This window comes from Schistocerca americana, chromosome 4, assembly GCF_021461395.2.
Source record: "Schistocerca americana isolate TAMUIC-IGC-003095 chromosome 4, iqSchAmer2.1, whole genome shotgun sequence".
In the NCBI taxonomy this organism is placed as follows: domain Eukaryota; kingdom Metazoa; phylum Arthropoda; class Insecta; order Orthoptera; family Acrididae; genus Schistocerca; species Schistocerca americana.
Window position 1 is genome coordinate 275706234 of NC_060122.1, and position 26369 is coordinate 275732602.

General features: G+C 38.7%; 1 protein-coding gene across 1 annotated transcript in view; it reads left to right on the forward strand.

The window, feature by feature from the left end:
• LOC124612426 (zinc transporter 5-like) overlaps window positions 1-26369 on the forward strand; it is a 261950-nt gene that overhangs the window by 231724 nt on the left and 3857 nt on the right. Inside the window, exon 11 of the mRNA XM_047140632.1 lies at window positions 10358-10452. Within this exon, the coding sequence (XP_046996588.1) occupies window positions 10358-10452 (95 nt within the window). The remainder of the gene's footprint in view (window positions 1-10357; window positions 10453-26369) is intronic.

Sequence of the window (26369 nt, forward strand, 5' to 3'; positions counted from 1 at the left end):
TATGCGTAGTGGCTCTGCAAATAATGACAAAATTGAAAGAATGTATGAAGAGTCAAATGAAATTATTCAGTTTATTAAGTGAGACAAAAATTTGATTGTAATGTGAAACTGGAATTTGGTAGTCGAGAAAAAGGAAGAAAAGCAAAATTTTATCATTGGTAACACTTGGCACACACATCATGAAAGAAGGTTGTATGTGTGACATAGACCAGGTGACAGTGGAAGCTTTCAGACAGATTCCATAATGGGGTAAAATAGAGATTTTGTAAACAGACTCTAAACCCCAAAACATTACCAGAGGCATATGTGTACTCTGAGCATACATTATGGGATATGAACTTCAGTTAAAACTGAAGAAAAGTATAAAATTAAGGAGATGGGATGTGGAGAAATTGAAATAATCAAATGTGATGAGAGTTTCAAACAGAACATGAGGCAGCACTTGACTGAAGTGGGGGAAGAGAATATGGTACAAGATGAATGAGTAGCCTCGAGAGGTGAAATAGTTAAGGCAGCAGAGGATCAAATAGGGAAAAAGTCCAAGCCCAGTATAATCCTTGGATAACACAAGAGTAATTGATTCTAGAGAAGGAAAGTTGCTACTCACCATATAGTGGAGATGCTGAGTCGCGATAGGCACAACAAAAAGATTCACACAATTATAGCTGTCGACCATTAAGGCCTTTGTCAGCAGTAGGCACACATACACACACACACTCTCACAAACGCAACTTGCACACATGTCTGCAGTCTCAGGGAACTGAAACCACAATGAGATTGCAGATGTGTGTGCAAGTTGTGTTTGTATGAGTGTGTGTTCGTGTGTATATATGTGTGTCTACTGCTGACAAAGGCCTTAATGGCTGAAAGCTATAATTGTGTGAATCTTTTTGTTGTGCCTATCACGACTCAGCATCTCCGCTATATGGTGAATAGCAACTTTCCTTCTCTAGTATTGTTACATTCCATCCTGGATTTTCCATTGTTTGAGATATTGATTCTAAGAGATGAAAGGGGAAAATATAAAAATGTCACAAATGAAACAAACCAAAGAAAATAGACATCTAAAAATTGATATTGACTGGAAGTGCAGAACTTAAAAAACTGGAATGGCTGGAGGAGAAATACAAAACTGTAGAAATATAGATCACTGTGGGAAAGATAGGTGCCGCCTATAGGAAAATCAAAGAAAACCTCTGGAGAAAAGAGAAGCACCTGTATTAATATTAAGAATGCAGACAGGAAGTCAGTATTGAGCAAAGAAGTGGAGGTTGAAAAGTGGAAGTATATGGAAAGGCTATACAGGCAAAATGTACACAATACTACAGAAAGGAAAGAGGAAGTAGATGAAAATTAGATGGGAAAGATGATGCTGTGAGAGGAGTACAAGGAATTTGACAGATCACTGAAAGATCAATCAAAACAAGGCCCCTGGAGTAGACAACATTGCTTCAGACTTATTGAGATGCTTAGGAGAGCAGATCATGATGAGACTAATCCACCTGGTGCGCAAGATAAACAATACAGGCAAAATATCCCCACACCAAGAAGAATGCAATAATTCCAATTTGAAAGAGGTCAGGTATTAAATGGTGTGAATATTATTGAACCATCATTTAATAAATCATGCCTGTAAAATACTGACATGAATCATATGCAGAAGAATAGGAAAATTGGTAGAAGCATCCCCCCCTTTTGGAAGATCAGTTTGGGTTCCAGAAAGGCAGAATTGAACCTTCCTTTGCTACCTGCTGTGTTTTTTCTCAAGAGGCTCCATCATCTGCCTAATTTCAGAGTCTTCAGTGGCGTCAGCAGCTTGTAGCTGTTCATGAATAGTGGCCAGTTTCCCTCATGTCCACATATAACAAGCAAAGTCTGTATCCATTTCTTGTTATGCATATCTATTTAATATTATGAATGAATGTACTAACCCAGGGAGTCAGACACTAAGTGAAAAGCTGTGACCAAACTGTCGCAACAATAGATTGCAATAGGTGATTGTTGCACTGCAGACAATACAAAGCTACAGTTCTAAAATTATGGCCAGCAAAGAGTGAAGATAAATAAATAATAAAAAAGTGATGTTGCCGATGATAGTAACACTAAATATGTTCACAAGAATAAGAGCACAAGCCACTATATGAGTATCGACACTGAGCACAGTCATGCTGCACACAGGTAGACAATCTAATATGAACCAGTCCTCAATCTTAAAGACAAATGCTTTCAAGAGATCATAGTTCATTTCCTTTGCCAACCTTTCACTTCATATTAACTTTCTTATAAGTGCATTAGAAAACTTACCTTGTGTTTCATCATGGTCAATATCTGGTTCGAGTAATACGTGAAACAAAAAATTTTACGGCTAGCCTGTTATTGATCTGAAGAGTCAATAACTTTAATGTTTGTCACAAAATTTGTCTTGTTGGGTTCTTACCCCCTCTCCATACAAGTACCTCATGTATAAACATTGGTATAAGATAGTGCAACTTTTCCTTCCCTGCACAATACCTACTCTTAATATTTATGCTAATGAAAAGTTCTTGGTGGAATATACTTAATGGAAAAAGTTAAGTGTAACCAACCTACCACATAGTTGAGGTATTGATTGGGCAATAGACACATCTCTCTCTCTCTCTCTCTCTCTCTCTCTCTCTCTCTATCTCTCTCTCTCAAATCAAACAAAAAAACACACACACACACACCTGCATGCCTGCTGACTACATCATCCTGCTGACCTCATTGTACTATTTTTAGAGTGAGGACGTTTGTATCAGGAGAAGTGGTCTATGGGAGAAAGGAGACACAAAGTGGGAAAGGGGTTAGAGGGGAAAGGTGACTGATGACTGAAAGGTAGGTGCATCAAGTGAAGAGAATAGGAATGCAGTTTTTGTGAACTTGCTCTGCTGCTGGCAGGGGAGGTTACATGTGGCACACAATGACGGGGGAGACAGAACAGAGGAGGGGGAACCTGTAGAGAGAACAACATAACTTAGAGAAGCTGGTATTGTGAGAGTGGGATCCAGATGGAATAGCTCATGCAGTAGCCATTGAAATTGAGCATGTTGAGCTCAGCAACATGTTCTATTACTTGGTAGCCAACTCTGCTCCTGCCACAGGTTGCCATTGGCTTTTCATTTGGGTCGACAGCAAGGTCAGATTCTATGGAAGAGACTTTTCAATGTGGAAGGGGTGTCAGTAATCAAAATAGATGTATTGTTGATCGTTAGTGGGCTTGATATAGACAGAGATTTGTTAGAACCATTAGAGAGATGGAGGTCACTATCTAGGAAGGCAGCAGCTTGGGCTGATGAGAACTAGGAGATTTACATATAAGAGACAGTGTTGAAGCTGTGGAGAAATGAAGGTAGAGTACCTATGCCCTGGATCCAGATTGTAAAGATGTCATCCACAAACCTGAACCAAGCAAGGGGGTTTGATATGGCTTCTGTTCTTTCTTCTAAATGACTGTGTTGGTGTAGGAGGGTGCCGTGTGGACACTCATGGTCATGCCATGGATTTGTTTTTAAATCCTCCCCTCAGAGAAGACCTAGTTATCCGTTTACCAGGTGTGTAAGGTGTGATGTTGTGGGTTTGGAGTCAGTAGAACATTGAGAGAGGTAGTGTTTGACTGTAACAAGGCTAGAGACATTGGGATGTTGCTTTATAGAGACATAGTGTCAACATTGACAAGTAGTGATCCAGGTGGTAATGATGTTGACGTGGTTGAGAGACAGTGAAGGAAGTGAGTTGTGTCTTTGATAGGGGCTCCTAGGTTGTGGCTAATGGTTTGGATGTGATGATCAACCTGAGTCGAGGTCCTTTCTATTGGAGCACATGAAGCAGCTACAATGGGACTTCAAGGATGGTGAGGTTTGTGGCTGGAAGAAGCTTTGTTTATGTGGAGTAGCTGGTATGAGGAATAAATAAATTTGAGCATGGGCTTGTGGTTGTGCTAGACGTCTAGGATGGATCACTGTGGAAGAGTCAAATAATTATTAGATACATAAATTGAATAATCACTGCAATTTATCATGACAGTGGTGAAGTCTGTAGGGAGGGTGATCAATTTGGGGTCTGTCTTGAGGTTTTGGAGAGCCATTCTGTTCAATGAAGAGTTAGTGTTATTAGGAGAAAAGTAGAGTTGGAGGTAAGGAAGTCCTGTCATTGGAGTGGGAGGTTATTTGGGAATGGGGAAAGTCGCAGTTTAGTGAGGTATGAGATGGGAGAGGCAATGTTCCATGTTGGTTTTTGGCCAAAGGGGTTAGTAGCAAAAAGTGTGTTCGTTTTAAAGTATCAAGAAGAGGAGTGTAGATCTTTGGCAATCCCAGAATTAGTGTTTTTTGATGTGGGGTTAAAGATGAGGCCTTTGGAGAGGACTGAAACTCCTTTGGCATTGAGGTTTTTGAAACATATGTTGACAGCTGAGTTTTGTTTGTTGATCGCAGTTCACTAGGGGAGGACAGGTATTGAATGACAGCAGTGCTCAGAGGGAAAGTAGGATGCCAGTAAATTGGAAAGGTTTCAGTTTGAGAGATGGGGTGTACTTAACTGGAGTTCTATAGTAACAGCATTTTGCAGAGGGAGCAAGGTGGTTCACAGATCCCTCTGCCATGGTGATGTGTTCCTCTAGCATTGTGGTTGTGAGGGATGGGGATTGATAGAATTCAAAGATTTGGAAGTCACGATGAAAGGAGGGGTAATATCCAGAGAAGGGAATTTTTATGGTTAGGCCATTGGGAAGGTGGAGAGGAGATTTCATGGTTTGGACAAAAAACAGTATGTGGGCATCAGTTTAGCTAGGAATAGAGGTGATATTCTGAACTTACGTATGTAGATGGAGTAGGGATCCTTGTAGGATGGGAAGTCGCTATAGGGAAAGGAATATAAATTATTACAGAAAGTGATACATATGATACAGAATATGAAACTGAGTGATGTGTGCTGAAAGGAAAAGAGATAAAAGAAGAATAAACATATAAAATTGAGGTGGAGGAGGGTGAGGAGTTACACCTCGTTAACAAACCTTGGTTCACCTGGCCCAGGTGATAGTGCCTTGTGAGGGTCCCTTGCCAGGGAAACGGTGAAGACCTCAATGGCAGTGAAGGTGATGATGAAGATCATCAGAATGGCAGAACTGGTGGAAGAGACAGGCTTTTGTAAAAAAGCACAAGACTGTAGCGTCTGTTCCCACAGTGGGCAGCTACAAAAGGCATCTGTCCCACTGTTAGTGGTGGCCGCACTTATAATTCTAAGCTAAATGCTTGAATTTTTATCGTGGAATAGTTCAACTACCTTTCCCCAAACTAAACTTTAACCTAAGACATCATGGTAAATTTCAAAAGGAAAACTACTCCAGGAAGTAACCAATCTTCCATCGCTATTCATGGCAGTGCAACTAGGCCTTTGAATTCTGTAGAGCGTAGAACATCATGTAAGGAAGAGTCAGAGCTTTCTAGTACTTCTTCAAAGATAAGACCCAAGAAAAAACACCTACTGGGAACTCTAAACATCAACACAATTATGAAAGTTGGAAAACTAAAACACCTAATGGACACTCTCCATCAACGCAACATACCGGTACTTATATTAGCACTTCATGAAACAAGGTACCTGGATGAAAATGCATTTGAGTCAGGTGGATACAGGATCTACAAATGAAAATCAGCCATTAAAAATTCCCATAATACGACTATATTAGGGACAGCATTTATGGTCAAACAGCAACTTACGGAATCAATAACTAATTTTAGAACTAATTTCATATCTGATGTTCAAGTCAGGCAATAATCATTACACCATTATAAATGCACATGCATTTATCAACCAACATAACAGAACAAATGTTGACAAAGTGGAAGATTTTTGGGAAATGCTAGAACACGAAACATCCAAATTACCAAAAGAGCATATCAAAATTTTAGTGGGCGACTTTAATGCACAAGCTGGCAAAGAAATAAAATTTAAATCAATAGTTGGAGATTATCCAGCAAATGAAAGAACCAACAGAAACGGGGAAAGACTCATAGATTTTTGTAAACAATTTAACCTAAAGCTAATGTCGACATTTTTCAGGAATCTTGCAAGAAAGAAAAAAAAGGGCGATCACCTAATCCAAATCAAGGCGAATATCAGTTGGACCATGTGGCAATAACAACTTGAACTACAGGGAATTCTTGGATGTCAGAGTGAGGAAGGGCCTAAACATAGATTCATACCATAATCTAACTGAACTAAAGACCATGTTCCAACCAAACCAACTTAAATCAAAACCAAGAATATTTCCAACAGTAAACACTAAATTTCTCATGCAAAATCAGGACAGATTCTGTGATATACTAAACACAAGAAAAATGGATGATTGGGAAGAAATTAAAGAAACAATGCTAGAGTCAGTTAAGGAAATGGGACAACCACGAAGAATACCAAGACACGAGCCTGTGCGATGAAGCAATAGACAATTGACTAAAGGCATGGAAAAAATGGAACAGTAATAAGATACATGAATACTGGGAAGATTTTAAAAAAGAAAGGAAAAAGACAGCAAAAATCATCAGATCAATGAAAAGAAAATATGACAAAGACAGATTAGAAGAAATGGATTCAGACTTCAAAAGGAACAACACTAGAGACTTCTATAACACTTTCAAAGAAGTTTTAACAGGATTCCAGTCGCCAAGTTTACATTTTAAAGATAAAAATGGAAAAATGGTTTTAAGCAATAAAGAGAACTGCCAAATTTTAGCTGAATATTTTGAAAATGTATAAAATTGTGAAGAGCCCAATGACAGATTACAATTTCAAAAACCACAACATGAAAAATTCACCACCAGAACCATCTACAGTAGAAGAAATTATTATCAAAGCATTGAAGAAAAAAAAAAAGCACCAGGAGAGTATGGGATAGTAGCAGAAATGTGGAAACTAGGGGGCTTATCCACCTGGCAGAAAATTCACAAATATACAATAGGAATCATAACTAGTGACAGGAAACAAGCACTGATCCATCTTCTCCATAGAAAAGGAGATAAAACAGACACCAACAACTACAGGGGTATATTTTTGTTACCAGTAACATACAAAATACTGTCTAAAGCACTTTTAAGTAGAATAGAGGAACAAGCAGGACCTAATACAGGAGATTATCAAGCAGGATTTAGAAAAGGTAGATCATGTGCCGAACAGATTCTTAATTTAAAAACAATTTTGAGAGTGAGAGCTATACAAAGTAAAAATACAGTAGTTACTTTTGTAGACTTCAAGAAGGCATACGACTCTAGACAAACACTATTCCAGATACTTTATGAATCAGGGATAGGCAAAAACACAAGACGACTTGTTGAACAAATTCTTACAAATACAATATCAAGATTCTTAAGTTTCAAGGCAAAATTTCTGAACCATTCAAAATAAAAACAGGAATTCGACAAGGAGATGGACTGTCCCCAATTCTCTTCAACTTGGGCTTAGATAAAATACTAAGAAAAATTCTAGGTCCTGAGAAAAACAATGAAAAAAGTTGGATTAAAAGGATAAATGAAGATTTATACAAAAATACAGAAAAGATCACAGATACAATGAGGAAGCAGTGGCTAAAATGTTATGGACATTTAAAAAGACTGGAAGAAACACAGATTATAAAGAAAATTTGTAATTACGTTAGTAAGCTGAAAAGAGCTGTAGGATGGATAGAAGCAGTAAAGAAAGATGCCAACAAAATAGGTGTTACAGAAGAAATAATACACCACAGGAATCACTTCAGGCTACTGATAGAAAACGCAAACTATGAAGAAGATGAGCCAAAACCTCGACCCAAGAGAGTGTGGAGAGATGTGGAGAGAGCAGTTGGAGAGAAAATGAAGAAGTACTGGGAAGAAAGGAAGAAAAACAAACACCATAAGTCATAAGTTTTATGCAGTCCATAGCTGGCCACATAAAAAAAAAGAGGTGGAAATAGAAAAATAAATACATGACATGGGTGGAGATGGATCTGTGGAACACAATTTGAGTGTTTGGAAAATGAATAAGCAAAAGTAATTTACACTGTTGTGTGTCATGGGAATATATATTTGCTTATGAATGTTGTTATGTTTGTGCGTGTGTGTGGGGGGGGATCCAGAATATAGGTGCCATGCTTTGACACTGACTGGTGAAAACTGCACTTGGCCATAGTACTGTGGGGCCACTCATGTAAGTGGACAGCTGGTTAGTACCCATGTTTGTTCAAATACTGTACAGTAGTAGCCTTGGGTTTGGTGTACAATGTCACTGTTTTACTGCTTCTGTGGTGGTTCTGCCAGTGATGTCAAAGAATATTGTTATGAAAAGTGAAGTCATGATAGTTGATATTTCTTTTTACAAAAGTAGTCTGGAGGTAAGTAAGTTTTTTGTGATACCATTAAGTAATGACTAATTTGCTTCAGTAATCTGTAGCGATGATGTACACCATCTCTTGTTATACTGAATGTGAGTTTCACAATATCTTTCTTAATGATGCTGCTTTATTGTTTATTTCATTTTAATACCAAGCAGGAAACAAGGATGTGTATTTTAGATGCACCTTACAAATATTTAGTGAGTGGTACAGTGCAAAAAACCAGTCTTTAATCAAAAACAATTAGTGATTGATATAAACATCTCAACATTCACTTGCATTCATACTTGTTTCTCTCACACTGTGTAATTATTTTAATTTGCTTAAGTTATATGAGTGATAAAAATGTAAAAAAAATACATTACTTGAAATAATTATTAGTTAAAGTGTTTGAAGACTTGGAGAATAATGCTTATGTGTTTTGTTTTTGGTGATTTTTATCTATGTCTTTGTAGAGAAATTAAAGGGGTCAGTGGAAGAAAGTGCTAAACCACAAGAGCACATTTTGAGTTGCTACATGTTATAGTTATGTCTGATTAAATTATGACAAGAGCCTGAATACAGTAAGATTGAACAAATGATACAGCAGACAGCTCTCTGTAGCTATACATATTCAAAAACTTGTTCCCAGCATGTACTTCACTTGAAAACACAGCTTACATTGAGGTGACAAAAGGTGTGGGATAGTGATACACACATATGCAAATGGCAGTAGTATTATGTACACAAGGTATAAAAGGGCAGTGTGTTGGCGGAAATGTTATTGGTACTCAGGTGATTCACGTGAAAAAGTATCCATCATGATTATGGCTACACGACAGGAGTTAACAGAATGGTATTTGGAGTTAGACACAAAGAACATTCCATTTCAGAAATCATTTGGGAATTCAGTAGTCTGATATCCAAAGTGTCAAGAGTGCACTTAGAATACCAAATTTTGGCATTACCTCTCACCATGGACAATGCAGTGGCCAATGGCCTTAACTTAAGAACCGAGAGCAGAGGCGTTTGTGTGTAGTAGTCAGTGCTAACAGACAAGCAACACTGCATGAAATAACCACAGAAATCAATGTGGGACATGCGACAGACATATCCATGAGGACAGTGCAGGAAATTTGGTGTTAATTAGCTATGGCAGCAGGCAGCCAACATAAGTGCCTTTGCTGACAACATGGCATGACCTGCAGCACCTATCCTGAGCTTGTGACCATATCAGTTGGACCCTAGATGACTGGAAAACCATGGCATGGTCAGATGATTCATGGCTTCAGTTGGTAAAAGCTTATGGCAGGGTTTCAGTGTCGTGCAGACTCCAGGATCCTACGGACCCACGTTGTCAACAAGGCACTGTGCAAGCTGGTGTGGCTCCACTGTGGTGTGAGCTGTGTTTACATGGAATGATCTCAATACTCTGGTCCAGCTTAACTGATCATTGACTGGAAATGGTTATGTTCAGCTATTTGGAGACCATTTGCAGCCATTCATGAACTTCATGTTCACAAACAAGGATGGAGTTGTTACTGGGCCACAGTTGTTCACAGTTAGTTTGAAGAACATTCTGGACAATTTGACCTAATGATTTAGCCACCCAGATTGTCTAATATGAATCCCACCGAACATTAATGGGACATAATCAACAGGTCAGTTTGTGCATCAAGTCCTGCACAGGCAACACTTTCGCAACTGTGGACAGCTGTAGAGGCAGCATGGCTCAGTATTTCTGCAGGAGACTTCCAACTTATTGATGCCACGCCATGTCAAGTTAATACACTACATCTGGCAAAAGGAGATCCAACATCATATTGGGACATGTCCCATGACTTTTGTCACCTCAGTGTATAGTGTGATCAGACTAATCCTCACTAAAATCAGACTAATCCTCACTAAACTGAGGGCTAATACTTTCTTCCGCCACTCTTTAATTTTAGTTTAGAGTTAAAGTTTTATTTTTATTTGTTACAACACATTTAAAACTTCTCACAGACATGGATCTTCACATTCTCATGATCATCAGCATGGTCACAAACATAGTCATGCAGCAGGTTTCCACAGTCATTCACATAATGCTAACATGGAAGGCAAGTAAATATTCAAGATTTTTTGATTGAATGTTTTATCTTTAAGATTATTTTAAGCCCCTCTGTCTAAACTGTGGTTTTTCAGTTCAGTGCTGATGATTGCTTCATACGAAATTTAGTTTTAATAACCTCTAAATTAGCAATTCACGTAATTTAGGAAATTCTTTTCTTTTTTATGTGAGATCTTACAGAGAGTGAAGACTGTAGTTTCATTTTTAAAAAGTCTTCACTCACAAAATGAAGTTCTTGTAGGAGTTAAATTGTAGATGGAGAGAAGTACATGCTAGTAGACCCTCCCTGATGTTCCTGCTTAACTCATATGCATTGCAATTACTTGAGTAAATAAAATCTGCCTGGATATGTTTCTAGCTGTTCATAGATGCAACATGGCACCTACTATTTGAAACATAAAATTACACTGAATGTCATTCATCATGGGAAAGTTTCAGCTTGTAGCTTATTAATGAAGGCAAAGAAGATTTTTTTTTATGAGTCCTCTACCAGAGTTACAGCAAATGGAATGTGGACATGATACTGTTTGTTATCTGATTTCATTAATAGAAAGATTAGAAGCGCTATTTGTGCTAAGTCTTCTGCCAGTTGAGCTGCAGTGAGAACACAGACCAGGAAAACTATGTAGAGCAGTTTTATTGGGAAGTACATAAACCAAAATACTCCTCCTTTGGAGAAAAGTTTATCAGTACAATAGTTTGAGAAAGTTCATGATTAGCACCGATTTTTCCCAAGTCCAAACTTGGGCTGAAGGCCATAATGATGAAACATTCAATGTTAATATTCACCTGAAAGTAGAACAAAATAATGCTGTGAAGGTTGATGTTCCTGGTTGTCTCCGATGCAGAGGCCAAGTCCTAGTGATGGTCAAGGCTGACACTGGCAGCTCCCTCAGTCCATGGCAGCTGGTGTGGCATGGCGTCATATGTAGCAAAGGTCCTGATCAAGATTCTGATTGAAGAGCTGTGGACACACCCGGCATCCGGCCCAGAGCTCGGCAGAAGATGCCTCAGAGCAGCTTTTCACTGTCCTATTTACCCAGGCTTCACACAGTTACTAGAGGAACTATATGCGATCATATTGATATGGAGGCAAACAGGTCTGTGGGGCTAGTGACCTCTGGTGGTCTGTTGGCTTGGGCAGCTTGCTGTCTCCTGATGTAACATCTTTGAGGCTTGGCCACTGGTACACTATTGCTGTGAGAAGGGTTGCCAGTTTGTAGTGTGTAAGGCCCATATACAGTGTTTTGATAATGTGTGATTTCAGTTTAAACCCCGCCCAATCAAAATATCTATTTTTCAGGGGGCTGTTGCCCCTTACATATTTGGAAAAGTTTGCTCCTCTTTGATTTAAAATAATTCAGTAAGGATAAATCTGTATAGTTATGTGGTGGGTGCGTGGCAGTGATTAAATACTCTGGAATTACACTAAATTAATTTGGCTTTGCATCACCTCAATACCATATTCTCTTTACATTATACTGTTTGTTGATGTGTTGCAAGTATAGCACAAATGTAGCTGAGAGATACTGAACAAGATAACACACTGCACCACAGACAGGTGTATGATGAACAGTGATGGGGCAGGGATACTTCATTAAATTTATAGTCATCACGCCATAGGTCAGTGTGTACGCATCATGAAACATACTATGGTGCCAATAATGAGGATGCACTACCCCAGTGGAGTGAGCCAATTCCAGCAAGACCACACACTGGTTTGCTTAGCAGTTGAATCGTTCAGCGTTGGTTTTCACAATAGGCTGCCACTGATGTGATCGACTAGCCTGATCAAGTGCCAGACTTGAACTCCATTGAAAAATGTATGGGCCAAAATGAAGCATCACATGAAATTATACCAGCCACCACCACCTGACCAACTGTGGGACATAGAGTTGGACACAGCATGACTGCAGCACTGGTGGCGGCACCAGGTCGACACCCACAGGTGTCTCCCCTGTGGAGACAAACATGCTGCTAGAGGCGACATCTGCAAATATGACAGTGGGGTTGCTGCATGCTGAATCTGTAAACAAAAAGGGGAAGGGGGTGGCAGAATCTCCCGAGCAGATTGGCCGACACTGGTTTGATAATGTCACTGTCCTGAAACTCTGTGGCAACGTAGTCCCATAATGCAGAAGGGACAGGACAAGCATGAAAAAACTTGGGTGTATCTTTCAGTACCACATGGGCCTTGAACCCTTGGGCCCTGCGTAAACTACCATGGAACAGAGAACTGTACTTGTCACGTTATGCATTAATATTGGCCAGAAACTCACATCAATTTGTAACAACTTACTGTGAATTGACAACCCCAAAAGGTCAAAGCTATCCATGCCAAAACTGTTGATAGACTTGTGAGAGCACAACATATGAAATAACACTGTTTTGGTAGTACCACAGAATGTCACGGGTAAACTGCACACTCCAGGCACTGCCTAGGCTGTCCATTGTATGCTGACAAAGATTTATGATGCCCACATGAGTAAGAAGTAAATGTCTTCAGATTAGTGAAGCAGCTTAAATCACTTGGTAAAGGCAAGTCTTCTGGTCCAGATAGTATACCAGTTATGTTCCTTTCAAAGTAAGCAGATAGCACCATACTTAGTATATCTATATAACTGCTTGCTTGACAGAAGATCTTGGCCTGAAGACTGGGAAGTTGCACGAGCCAGACCAGCTCTCAAGAAAGGCAATATAAGTAATCTGATGAATTACATAACTGTATCACTTACATCAAGTTGCAGTAGGATTTTGCAACACATACGGTGCCCAGACATTTTGAAACACCTTGAGATAATGGTCTGTTGCTCATAGTCAGCACAGATTAAAAAAGTATCTTTCTCATGAAATGCAATAGCTCTTTATTTGCTATCAACAAGGAATGTCAAATTGAGTCCATATTTCTTGATTTCTAGAAGGCTTTTAATACCATTCCTCACAAGAGACCTCCAATAAAATTGCGTGTGTATAGAGCATCATTTCAGTTGTGCAGCTGGATTCATGATTTCCTCTGAGAAAAGTCACAGTATGTATTCATTGAAAAAAACAGAAGTGATATGTGGTGTTTCGCAAGGAAATGTTACCAGTCCTCTGCTGTCTCTAACCTGTATAAATGATTTAGGAGACAATCTGAGCAGCCCTCTTAGATTGTCTGCAGGTGACACTGTCATTTACTATCTGGTAAAATCATCAGAAGATCAAAACCAATTGCAAAATGACTTAGACATGATATCTGTATGGTGCAAAAAGTGGCAATTGACTCTGAATAAGGTAAATGCTTTAAATTTGAATTACAGAAACTCAAAGGCTATCAATTCAACTAAATACCTAGGAATCCTTTAAATTTTGATTACACAATAAATCACACAAACTTAAAGGCTAGCAGTTCAACTGAAAAATTAGAAATTACAATTACGAACAACTTATTTTGGAACTATCACATAGATAATGTTATGGGGGAGGCAAACCAAAGATGGCATTTTATTGATAGAACACTTACCGTAAAAGATGGAACAGTTCCACTAAAAAGACTGCTTACACTATGCTTGTCTGTCCTCTGGTAGAGTATTGCTGTCCAATTTGGGATTCTTACCAGATAGAATTGACAGAGCACATCAAAAAAATCCAAAGAAGGGTGGCTTGTTTTGTGCTATCATGTAATAAGGGAGAATATCACACATTTAATAAGTGAGTTTGGGTGGCAATCATTAAAACAAAGGCATTTTTTGTTGCAACAAGATCTTTTCATGAAATTTCAATCACCAACTTTCTCCTCTGAATGTGAAAACACTTTTACGGCTGCCAGTCTACATAGGGAAAAATAATCATTGTAATAAAATAAGGGAAATCAGAGTTTGTACATGAAGATTTCAGTGTACATTTTTCCCACATGTTGTTAGAGAGTGGAACGGTAGAGAAATAGTCTGTAGGTGGTTTGAGGAACCCTCTGTTAGGCATTTAAGTGTGAATTGCACAGTAATTAGGTAGATGTAGAACACATGATTAAGGCCAACATCTGTATATTATACCAGATTATTAGCTTGATCCGCCGAACCCACTGGTTAGCTTAGAAAGCAATCTCTCAAGTCGTGAAATGATTAACATCATATAACAATAGACAAAATGGCATTAATATGCATACTTACATGCTAAATATCAGTGGAGAACTATGCAGACTCTTGTATCACAATGACAAAATCTGAAAGTCTATTAAGGGACTCTGGAGAAGATAATGGTTAGGGATGATTAATTCAGTTATCACTGCACATCGCTTATGAAAATGTGGGAACCATGCACCAGTCACTGATCTGCTATCATCTGCAATGATGTTATCTTCCACTGGTGGTATATGCTACCACATGGCATGTTACATTTATCCTGTATAATGCATCTGCAAGTAGGGTACAAAATTTCAGGATCGGAAGGACTGTGAGATTTCACATGCAAAAATCAGGAGACGAACAACAGATTCTTCTTTTTATGGGATACTGGATGTACATTTTTTGCATCTTGTGATACAATTTGGAACCAGACTCCATTTGGTGTTATTGTGGTCTTCAGTCCGAAGACTGGTTTGATGCAGCTCTCCATGCTAGTCTATCCTGTGCAAGCCTCTTCACTTCCGAGTAACTACTGCAACCTACATCCTTCTGAATCTGCTTAGTGTATTCATCTCTTGGTCTCCCTGTACGATTTTTACCTCCCAACCCCTATGCTTCCCTCCAGTATTAAATTGGTGATCCCTTGATGTCTCAGAAAGAGTCCTACCAATGGATCCCTTCTTCTAGTCAGGTTGTGCCAAAAATTTCTTTTCTCCCTAGTTCTATTCAGTACTTCCTCATTAGTTACATTATCTACCCATCTAATCTTTAGCACTCTTCTGTAGCACGACATTTAGAAAGCTTCTATTCTATTCTTGTCTAAACTGTTTATCATCTATGTTTCACTTCCATACATGGCTACACTACATAAAAATACTTGCAAAAAAGACTTCCTTACACTTAATTCTACATTCAGTGTTAACAGATTTCTCTTCTTTAGAAATGCTTTTCTTCCCATTGCCAGTCTACCTTTTATATCCACTCTACTTTGACCATCATCAGGTATTTTGCTGCTCAAATAGCAAATCTCATCTACTACTTTAAGTGTTTCGTTTCCTAATCTAATTCCCTCAGCGTCCCCTGATTTAATTCAACTACAGTCCATTATCCTTGTTTTGCTTTTGCTGATGTTCATTTTGTATCCTCGTTTCAAGACACTGTCGATTCCATTCAACTGCCCTTCCAAGTCCTTTGCTGTCTCTGACAGAATTACAATGTCATCAGCAAACCTCAGAGTTTTTGTTTCTTCTCCCCGGACTTAAATTCCTATCCCAATTTTTTCTTTTGTTTCCTTTACTGCTTGCTCAGTATATAGATTGAATAACATTGGGGACACGCTACAACTTTGTCTCGATCTCTTTTCAACCACTGCTTCCCTTTCATGCCCCTCAACTCTTATAACTGCCATCTGGTTTCTGTACAAATTGTAAGTAGCCTTTCGCTCCCTGTATTTCACCCCTGCTACTTTCAGAATTTGGAAGAGAATATTCCAGTCAACATTGTCAAAAGCTGTCTCTAAGTCTACAAATGCTAGAAACATAGGTTTACCTTTCCTCGTCCTATCTTCTGTGAAAAGTTGTAGGCTCAGTATTGCCTCACTTGTTCCTACATTTCTATGGAATCCAAACTGATTTTCCCCAAAGTCAGCTTCTACCAGTTTTTCCATTCTTCTATAAAGAATTTGTGTTAGTATTTTGCAGTCGTGACTTATTAAACTGATAGTTCAGTAATTTTCACACCAGTCAGTACCTGCTTTCTTTGGAATTGGAATTATTATATTCTTCTTGAAGTCTGAGGGTATTGCGTTTGTCTCATACATCTTGCTCACCAGAAGGAAGAATTTGTCATGGCTAGCTCTCCCAAGGCTATCAGTAGTCCTAATGGAATGTTGTCTACTCAAGGGGCCTTGTTTCGACGTAGGACTTCCAGTGCTCTGTCAAATTTTTCATGCAGCATCATATCTCCCATCTCATCTTCATGTATGTGCTCTTCAGTTTCGATAATAGGGCCCTATACCATTTGGTATAGAATGTAAAGCAAAAAAGATTGTATTAAATATTTTTAGTAAAATTTGGTTTGATGGAATTAGCTTGACATGGGGCAGAAGCTAAATAAGATTTCTCCTCCTGAATCCTCTCAAGAATTCTGCATGTCTGACTATCTATCATACTAGTGTAAGTTCAAAATCCAAACTTACAAACGAGTATTAACAATGATTATTGACATCAGCACACACAAAAAAGTTAAATATCCAGCTTCTACAAATTGCCTTTCAGAGAGGAAGGAGAGAGAAAGAAAACAGATAAAGATGCATATGTAGGAAATATTGCACAAAGTCTTCATCTGAAGTTTTTAATACAAAAAAACAAATTTAAAATTTATTGAAGCAACCAAATTTGTTAACAGAACAGACAATATTTAATGTTGTAATCTTTACTGTTGAATGAGTACAGTACTAATTTCTGATATTAAACAGTTGATTGTTTTTCTGGTAGCAACAAGATAAACAATGACTGTAAAGCGAGATATGCCACCAGTTCACTGAAATTAAATGCAGTATTATCTGCAAATGAGGTGTAGTGATGAAATAAAGCTAAATTTGCATTAAAATTAAACCAAATGAAACTGTGGAGATGCATTTGTTAATTCCAGAATTCCCAAAATATCTACAGCAGTTACAAATAATCTTTCACACTGTTTGGTATTGATTATTTTTAAACCTTCCAATTGTAAACTATGATGATCCTTTTTTCCACCCATCAGTTTTCTGAACTGTTTGATGCAGTCAGTCCCAATTTCCTCTCCTGTACTAATCTCTTAATTGCAGACTAGCACTTAGACTCATGTCATATACCATATAAAATAATGTTTTGTAATTATAGTATCTCAACTCACAAACCACAATCTAAAAGGATATTAATGAAATTTCAGTCTCAATAAAATTTTTCAGGATATCTGACAGCATTGTCAATATCTAAACTTCTCCAACATTTCAGTTACCATTGCAAATGGCCTTCCTCAGGATGTTTTGCTTATTGAGTAAGTAAGTAAATCTTTCAGAGTATGTGACTGCATTGCCAATACGTAAAATTCTCTGATGTTACAGCCATTTGCAACAGTGACCAAAACTTCGGAGAATTTTATATTTTGACAATGAGTCACATACCCTTAAAAAAATTACTGACAGTGACAATGGCTGTGAAAGGCTATACATACAGTGAAATTTCAGTTGTCACCAGTGAATGATTCATCAACAACTGCAAAGTGTATGGCTGTAAAATCACTGCTTTACTTTCAAATGGTATTCATTCAGAGCTGACATGTGAGCATTACCAGTGTAGGAGAGTTGGTCATAACATTTCAATATGAAAATATTGTTACACAAAAAAAAACAAAAAAAAAAAAAAAACTAACTCCTGAAATACACAGTATTCATGTATTTCAGTTTTAATAGGTCCATATTCCTTCAAGCAGCAATGGGATATTCCATAAATGTTATTGTTATGGTATTGGAACAGACACAAGAATACATTATCGTTTGGGTCTCTGCTCATCAATGTTGATGCCTCATCTCTCTATACTAACATCTGTCATGTCCATGTCCATCTACCACATCATTCCTCATACACTTAACAAACTACATCCCTAAGCATTACTACTTCTCCTTTTAAGGAAAGATTAAAATAAAAAATTCACGCCACAGCCCTAGGTACCTAAATGGCAGTCTATGCGAACCTATTTATAGGCGATATGGAGTATATCTTCCTAGACGCTGAAAATTCCAAACCGCTTGATAGGTTCAGGTTCATTGTGATATCTTCATGATATGTACCGAGGGCCAAGACACTCTATTCTCATTTCTCTACAGCCTCAGCAACTTCTCTCCCATATACTTCACCTTGTCATCCACAGCCACAGCCCAGCCCTCTGCCTTTCCAGTGACTCCATACAAACTTCTGCCAGCGTCAAGTCCACTAACCATCAATGGCACTTGCATTACTATAGCTTCCATTTCCTGCACACTAAAACCTCTTTCCCAAACAGTTGGCCACCCATGGATGCTGCATCTGAGAAGTCACTTGCCCAGAATGATAAAGCTCTTACTATGCCTTTCACATACAGTTAATACCTCCCAGATCTAACATGCAGACTGATTTCCCCTACATCATTGTATGATCCCAGTGAACCAACTGCAAAGGAGCACTGCCTCCCCTCAACATCCAGTACCACCCAGATAGGAATAATGTGATGGTATCCTTCACTGGAATTCAATTGTTTTTCAGTGTGCTCAGAAAAGTGGAACATTGTATTCACAATCCTTTCCACCCCTCTGAAATTGATATTCCACCATCTACTAAGTTTATGAAATGCCCTTTCCATCCTTACACCAAATCTACTACCAAGTCCTTGAAACATAGGTCATATCCCTGTGGAAGATCCATGTGCAAGAGCTGTTACGGACAGGGTCATACAAGGGAGCCATAACTTTAGGTGGACAACTATCTGTCCTCTGAATGAGTGGCTACTGCCAGCCTGTGGCCAAGAGGCAAAAGATACTGCTGAGCGTGACATGTTCAACTTCAAAGGCTGCTTCACAATATGTACTGTCTGGTTCCTGCTCCCACAACGCCAGCCTATTTGAGCTATGTGGATTGGAATAGATCTGACAACTCATCCTCCAATCCCATAACCCCTCCTCAGTCTCTGCTAGTTCCTGCCTCATACCCATCTCCAATCCTGACCTGTGACCTGAACTTCACAAATCCTGCACCCACACCCTCCTCTCTATAGTCTCCATATTCCTCTGTTCTGTTTTCACACCCAATCCACTTCTTCACATCACTGTGTGCCACATACAACTCCCTTTGCTTGGAGCCAGAAAAAGCTCATCTGTGCCTTATTCCTATCCTGTGTGCCTGCTGCCACATCCTTCCAGTGATAGTCACCTTTCCCCAACCCAGCCAACATCAAGTGCTGGCACAGTGTAGTCAGCCAGGACGTTGTAGTTGTCCACGATTATGTACACTGAAGTGCCAAAGAAACTGGTACCGGTATGCATATTCAAATACAGAGATATGTAAACAGGCAGAACATGGCTCTGCGGTCGGCAATGCCTACATAAGACAACAAGTGTCTGGCACAGTTTTTAGATCTGTTACTGCTGCTACAATGGCAGGTTATCAAGATTTAAGTGTGTTTGAATGTGGTGTTATAGTCAGTGGACAAGCAATGGGACACTGCATCTCCGAGGTAGCGATGAAGTGGGGATTTTCCTGTATGACCATTTCAAAAGTGTGCCATGAATATCAGGAATGCAATAAAACATCAAATCTCCAACATTGCTATGGCCAGAAAAAGGTCCTGCAAGAAAAGGATCAATGACGACTGAAGAGAATCATTCAGTGTGACAAAAGTGCAACCCTTCTGCATATTGCTGCAGATTTCAATGCTGGGTTGTCAACAAGTGTCAGCATGCGAACCATACAACAAAACACTGTCAATATGGACTTTAGCAGCCAAAGGCCCACTCGTGCGCATGACACAAAGCTTTATGCCTTGCCTGGGCCTGTTACCATTGACATTGGACTATTGATGACTGGAGACATGTTGCTTGGTTTCATTTCAAATTGTATCAAGTTGATGGATGTGTACAGGTATGGAGACAACCTCATGAATCCATGGACTCTGCATGTCAGCAGGGGACTTTTCAAGCTGGTGAAGGCTCTGTAATAGTGTGGGGCATGTGTTGTTGGAGTGATATGGGACCAATGATACGTCCAGATACAGCTCTGACAAGTGACATGTAAGTAAGCATCCTGTCTGGCCACCTGCATCGATTCATGTCCTTTGGACAATTCCATCAGGACAATGCGACACCCCACATGTCCAGAATTGCTACAGTGTGGCTCCAGGACACTCTTCTGAATATAAACAGTTCCACTGGCTACCAAACTCCCCAGACATGAACATTGTTGAGCATATCTGTGATGCCTTGCAACGTGCTATTCAGAAGAGATCTTCATGCCCTCGTACTCTTACAGATTTAGGGGGCAGCCCTGCAGGATTCATGGTGTCAATAAACTACAGCACTACTACAGAAATTAGTCGAGTCCATGCAATGTCGCATTAGATTAGATTAGATTTACTTTCATTCCAATTGATCCGTAGTGAGGAGATCCTCCAGGATGTGGAACATGTCAGAAAAACAACAATACATGACAAATATTTAAACTAAAACAAATAAGCTAATGTACCATTCCACAGGTCCCAAGTGGAATGATCGTCATTTTTTAATGAACACTAAGAGTCATTTTACAAATACTATTGCACTGAATTTAAAATAAAAAAGTTTTTTATTTATTTATAAGGTAAGAAACATGTAATACAACTACTGTAATACTTATTTACAATGAACACATTACTGCACTGAAATGGTGCAGAAGTTAGATTATACTTACACACACACACACACAAATTTTCAGTGAACACATTACTGCACTGAAATTGTGCAGAAGATATGTTGTACTTATATACAAATCAGTTGGTTTTCCTCAGAAATTCATCAATGGAGTAGAAGGAGTTGGCCACCAATAAATCCTTTAGGCTTCTCTTAAACTGAATTTCATTGGTTGTTAAGCTTTTTATGGCTGCTGGCAAGTTATTGAAAATGTGTGTTCCTGAATAATGCACACCTTTTTGTACAAGACTAAGTGACTTTAAATCCTTGTGAAGATTATTCTTATTTCTAGTATTGATTCCATGAATTGAGCTATTGGTTTGAAAAAGTGATATATTTTTAATGACAAATTTCATTAAGGAATAAATATATTGGGAAGCTGTAGTTAGTATCCCTAGTTCCCTAAACAGGCTTCTGCAGGATGTTCTTGAGTTCACACCACATATAATTCTTACTGCACGTTTTTGTGCCCAGAAAACTTTAGCTTGGCTTGATGAATTACCCCAGAAAATAATCCCATATGACATTATGGAATGAAAGTAAGCATAGTATGCCAGCTTTTTCATTTTTATATCCCCTATGTCTGACAAAATTCGCATTGCAAACAGAGATTTGTTAAGACGCTTCAGCAGTTCTGTGGTGTGCTCCTCCCAGTTGAATTTATTATCAAGCTGTAATCCCAAGAATTTAACACCGTCCACTTCTTCTATCTTCTTGTCATCATATGTTAGACATATACTCTTGGGACACCCCTTACAAGTTCTGAACTGCATGTAGTGTGTTTTTTCAAAGTTTAGTGACAAAGAATTGGCTAGGAACCAGTGATTAATGTCTACAAATATTTTATTGGCTGATCTTTCTAAGACTACACTTGATTTGCTATTTATTGCAATGTTTGTATCATCAGCAAACAAAACAAACTTGGCATCTGGTAATGTTACTGATGAAAGGTCATTGATATACACAAGAAAAAGTAAGGGCCCCAAAATGGAACCTTGTGGGACCCCACATGTAATTAGTTCCCAGTTGGATGATGCCTGATAGCTTGATACATGTCTCTTTCCTAATAACACCCTTTGTTTCCTGCCAGAGATATAAGATTTGAACCATTTTGCAGCATTTCCTGTTACACTATAATATTCTAGTTTACTTAAAAGGATATTGTGATTTACACAGTCAAATGCCTTTGACAGATCACAAAATATACCAGTTGCCTGCAATTTTTTGTCTAATGAATTAAGTACATTTTCACTGTAAGTGTAGATAGCCTTCTCAATATCAGAACCTTTTAGAAATCCAAACTGTGACTTTGACAGTATGTTATTTGAGATAAGATGGTTATAAAGACGACTGTACATTATTTTTTCGAAAATTTTTGAGAATGCTGGCAACAGTGAAATTGGACGGAAATTTGATGCTATTTCTTTATCTCCCTTCTTAAACAGTGGCTTAACTTCAGCATATTTCAGCCATTCGGGAAATATTCCACTGATAAACGACTGGTTACACAGATAGCTTAATATGTTACTTAGCTCAGAATCACATTCTTTAATTAACTTTGTTGATATTTCATCATACCCACTAGATGTTTTTGATTTTAAAGATTTTATGATGGACATTATTTCTGTTGGGGTAGTGAGGGTCAAATTCATATTATGGAAGTTACTTGAAATGTCTGGTCTAAGGTAATCCATAGCAGCATCTACCGAACCTGACAACCCCATCTTTTCAGTAACAGTTATAAAATGTTTGTTAAAAAGTTCTGCAACACTATACACATCTGTCACCAATGCATCATTTACTCTTAATGCTATTTGTTCCTCTTCATGTCTGGTTCAACCGGTCTCCTCCTTCACTATATCCCATATTGTCTTTATTTTGTTATCTGATATGACTATCTTTTCCTTGTAATATATTTGCTTTGACATCCGTATTACAGTCTTTAATATTTTGCAGTATTTCTTATAATGTGCTATAGCATCAACATTGGAAATGTTTCGGATTGACAGATACAGTTTTCTTTTTGTTTTACAAGATACCCCTATTCCTCGAGTAATCCATGGCTTCTTTGTAGACTTTGCTCTAACCTTGGTAAGTTTTGGGGGAAAGCAGTGTTCAAATAAGGTAAGCACTTTATTAGCAAAAATGTTATATTTTTCATTCATGCCATGAGCACTGTAAACATCAGTCCAGTGAATGTCTCTGAGGAGTGTCCTAAAATAATCAATTTTTGGCTTACTGATTACCCTCTTGAGCTCAGATTTAACAGATTTTATATCTTGTTCAGTATTAACATTTAACAGAAGGAACTGCATGTCATGGTCTGAGAGGCCATTGACTATTGGTTTTGTAATATAATTTTGTTCATTTGACTTTTCTATAAAGATATTATCAATGGCTGTTTGTGAGCAAGTGGTTATCCTAGTGGGGAACTTTACTGTGGGAATTAAGTTGAATGATAGTGTTACTAACTCAAATAGGTTCTTATTGGGAGAGTCTTTAAGGAAATCTACATTGAAATCACCAGCAACCACTATTTCTTTGTTTTTGGTTGTTAAATGGGCCAGTACAGCTTCAAGGTGGTTTACAAACAGATTAAAGTTACCTGCAGGTGCTCGATATACACTTAATATTATGAAAGATTTTTTGTGAAATTCTAATTCTGTTGCACATGCTTCCATATGCTGTTCTAGGCAAAATTTATGAATGTATATGTTCTTAAATTTATGGCAGTTCCTGATGAATGTGGCAACTCCTCCTTTCTCCATTTCTGATCTACAATAGTGAGATGCTAACCTAAACCCTGTAACACTTAAAAGTTCTATACCAGTGGTCACATGATGTTCAGAGAGGCAGATGATGTCAGCTGGGTTTGAAGACTCTAATTCATCTATGCAGATAGTTAATTCATTAATTTTATTTCTCAGTCCTCGAATATTTTGATGCAATAAAGATAGCTGACATTTCACATTGACTGACTTAAAATTGGATGGAGTTAAAATATCTGCTGACAGTTGAAAATTCTTAACCAATGGCTGTTTATGTTGATGTAATAAGCTGGAATTATGTTTTTTGATTTCTTTCTCAAACTGAAGGTTTGTCTCAGTTCTAACCTCTCTTAAAATTTGTTTTCTTTCTGTCCTCCCTACCCTAAAAAAGGGTCTTTTCTGAATCCTATAACCACTGGTATTTTACCACTCATGACAGTGCCTCCCCCCTTTAACTTTCCTGCTATTTCCCCAGCCAATTTACCCTTCCCCTTCCTGTTGAGGTGAAGGCCATGCCTAGTATAATCCCACCTACTGACAGAATCAACATGAACCACACCAATGTGTGACCCCGCACCCGACATGAGCAGCCGTTCCAGCTCCAAATTAACTCTCTTGACAGAAGAGTTCAAATGAGGTCGGTCATGGCGCCCAAGAACAGATGCAAACTCAACACTGGTATGCCTCGATGCTGATGCAATCTTCGCCAGGTCACACTCTATGCTGTACCCAGGATCTCTGTCAATACTGTTACCTGCCCCACCCACTATAACCACGGTGTCTTCCTTAGTGAAATCTTTGCAAAGTGATCCTAAATCCTCTGTCACCTGCTCCAGACCAGCACTAGGTTTAAAAAAATTGGTGACCTGGTATTCTGACCCTAGTTCATCCTGCAAGAGTTGGCCAACACCTCTTCCATGGGAACTACCTAACAACAACACTTTCTTTCTCTTTACTGATTTCCCTACATTCTTACTTTTCAATTTGCTGCTGAAAGTTTGTTGTGCCCTGTCTACACCTGTAACTGCTTGAGGCTCACCAGCTTCTAACTGAAGCAACAGGTCAAATCTATTTTCCACATTCACCATAAAGCTGTCAGACAAAGTTCTAGGCCTGTTCCTCCTGTTGCCTGTTGCCACTTCCCACCTCTCTTTACCCTTCTCCCTCCTTAACCTGTCAAGATCTCCCCTGGCCTTGTCTAACTCAGCCTGAAGGGCAGCAATTTTCCTCTCCTGTTCCAGTATCTTCCTATCTCTACTACAAATCCTACAAAACCACTGATGAGTCTCATTTACTTCCCCTATTCCCACGCCACTACAGTCACCCACATGGAAAAAACTACAGCACCCATCACACCAAAGCCCCGACCTAACAATTCTACGGCAAGTCAAGCACTTTTCACTCATGATAAACGTAATAATTTATTAAGAATAAGTCAGTTAAATTACAGATAAACACGAAAATATGGTTACACAAATTTGGCCTATACGCAACTGTGTGTAAACAAAAACAAAAGTGCAAAGTTTCTGAAACAACAAGTTAAACTTTACGCTACTTTCCGGAAATGCTAGTTAAATAATGAAGAGGTACGCTAAGTTAAATTGCTGGAGAGAGCAAAGAACAACTAAACGAAATTCTATAGATTTGCTGCAGCAGAACGTAAACAGAAAATACGACTGTACGGTCTTTTCGCGTTTTCTGCTATATTACGTAATGAGAAATGAAACCTTTAATGGTACACTTAAACGGCACACTAATACACTTATTTACCACGTAATCAGTACTAATCTATGTGTTTTATAATCTAAAATAACTTATCTTTACGAGAACACCAAACCTCGCGCTAGTCGCTTGGCTGCAGGGCTGCAGTTGGCAGTTCTTTGTGCTTGCAGAGGCCCTAAACAGTATCAGGCAGGTGCGCCAGTTTCTTTGGCTCTTCAGTGTATATTCTATTAGCTGTGAGGAAGGATTTGTCCAAAAACCAGCAATGTTCTGGTTTCTCAATATTATCCTAGCCTCTGTGCCTAGAGAATCCCCCCTGCCTCTCACCTTGCCACACCCATCCATCCACACACACACACACACACACACACACACACACACACACACAATGAGTAGCATGCCACAATAGTTAAGGCAGTGAAATCACATTTCAGAGGAACAAGAGTCTGATCATCATAATTATGTTTTCTGTGGGTTCTGTAAATTGATTTAGGTAAATTTTGGGATGGTGCCTGTGCAGGACAGCATTGATTATTTCCCCTGCCCTGTCCAGCCCAAGCTCATCATTGGTGGAGAATTAAACCCAAGTATTCCTTCCTGGATGTAAGAGAGACACAGACATGTCTGAAAGAATAGATATCATTTTTGATTCAGTGGCCATATGTATAAATGACAGAACAGTTACTCAGATGTCAGCCACAATTGGGCATTGAAATAATCCATTGGCAATAAGGGAAAATTTGTGCTGGGAATCCACTGTACTTGAGTGTTTGTCTTAACTGCTTTGGCTACCCCAATACCCTTTCCGTCAAGGCTAAATTCTCAACTTCTTGCACATACGTGTGTAGTGTGTGTA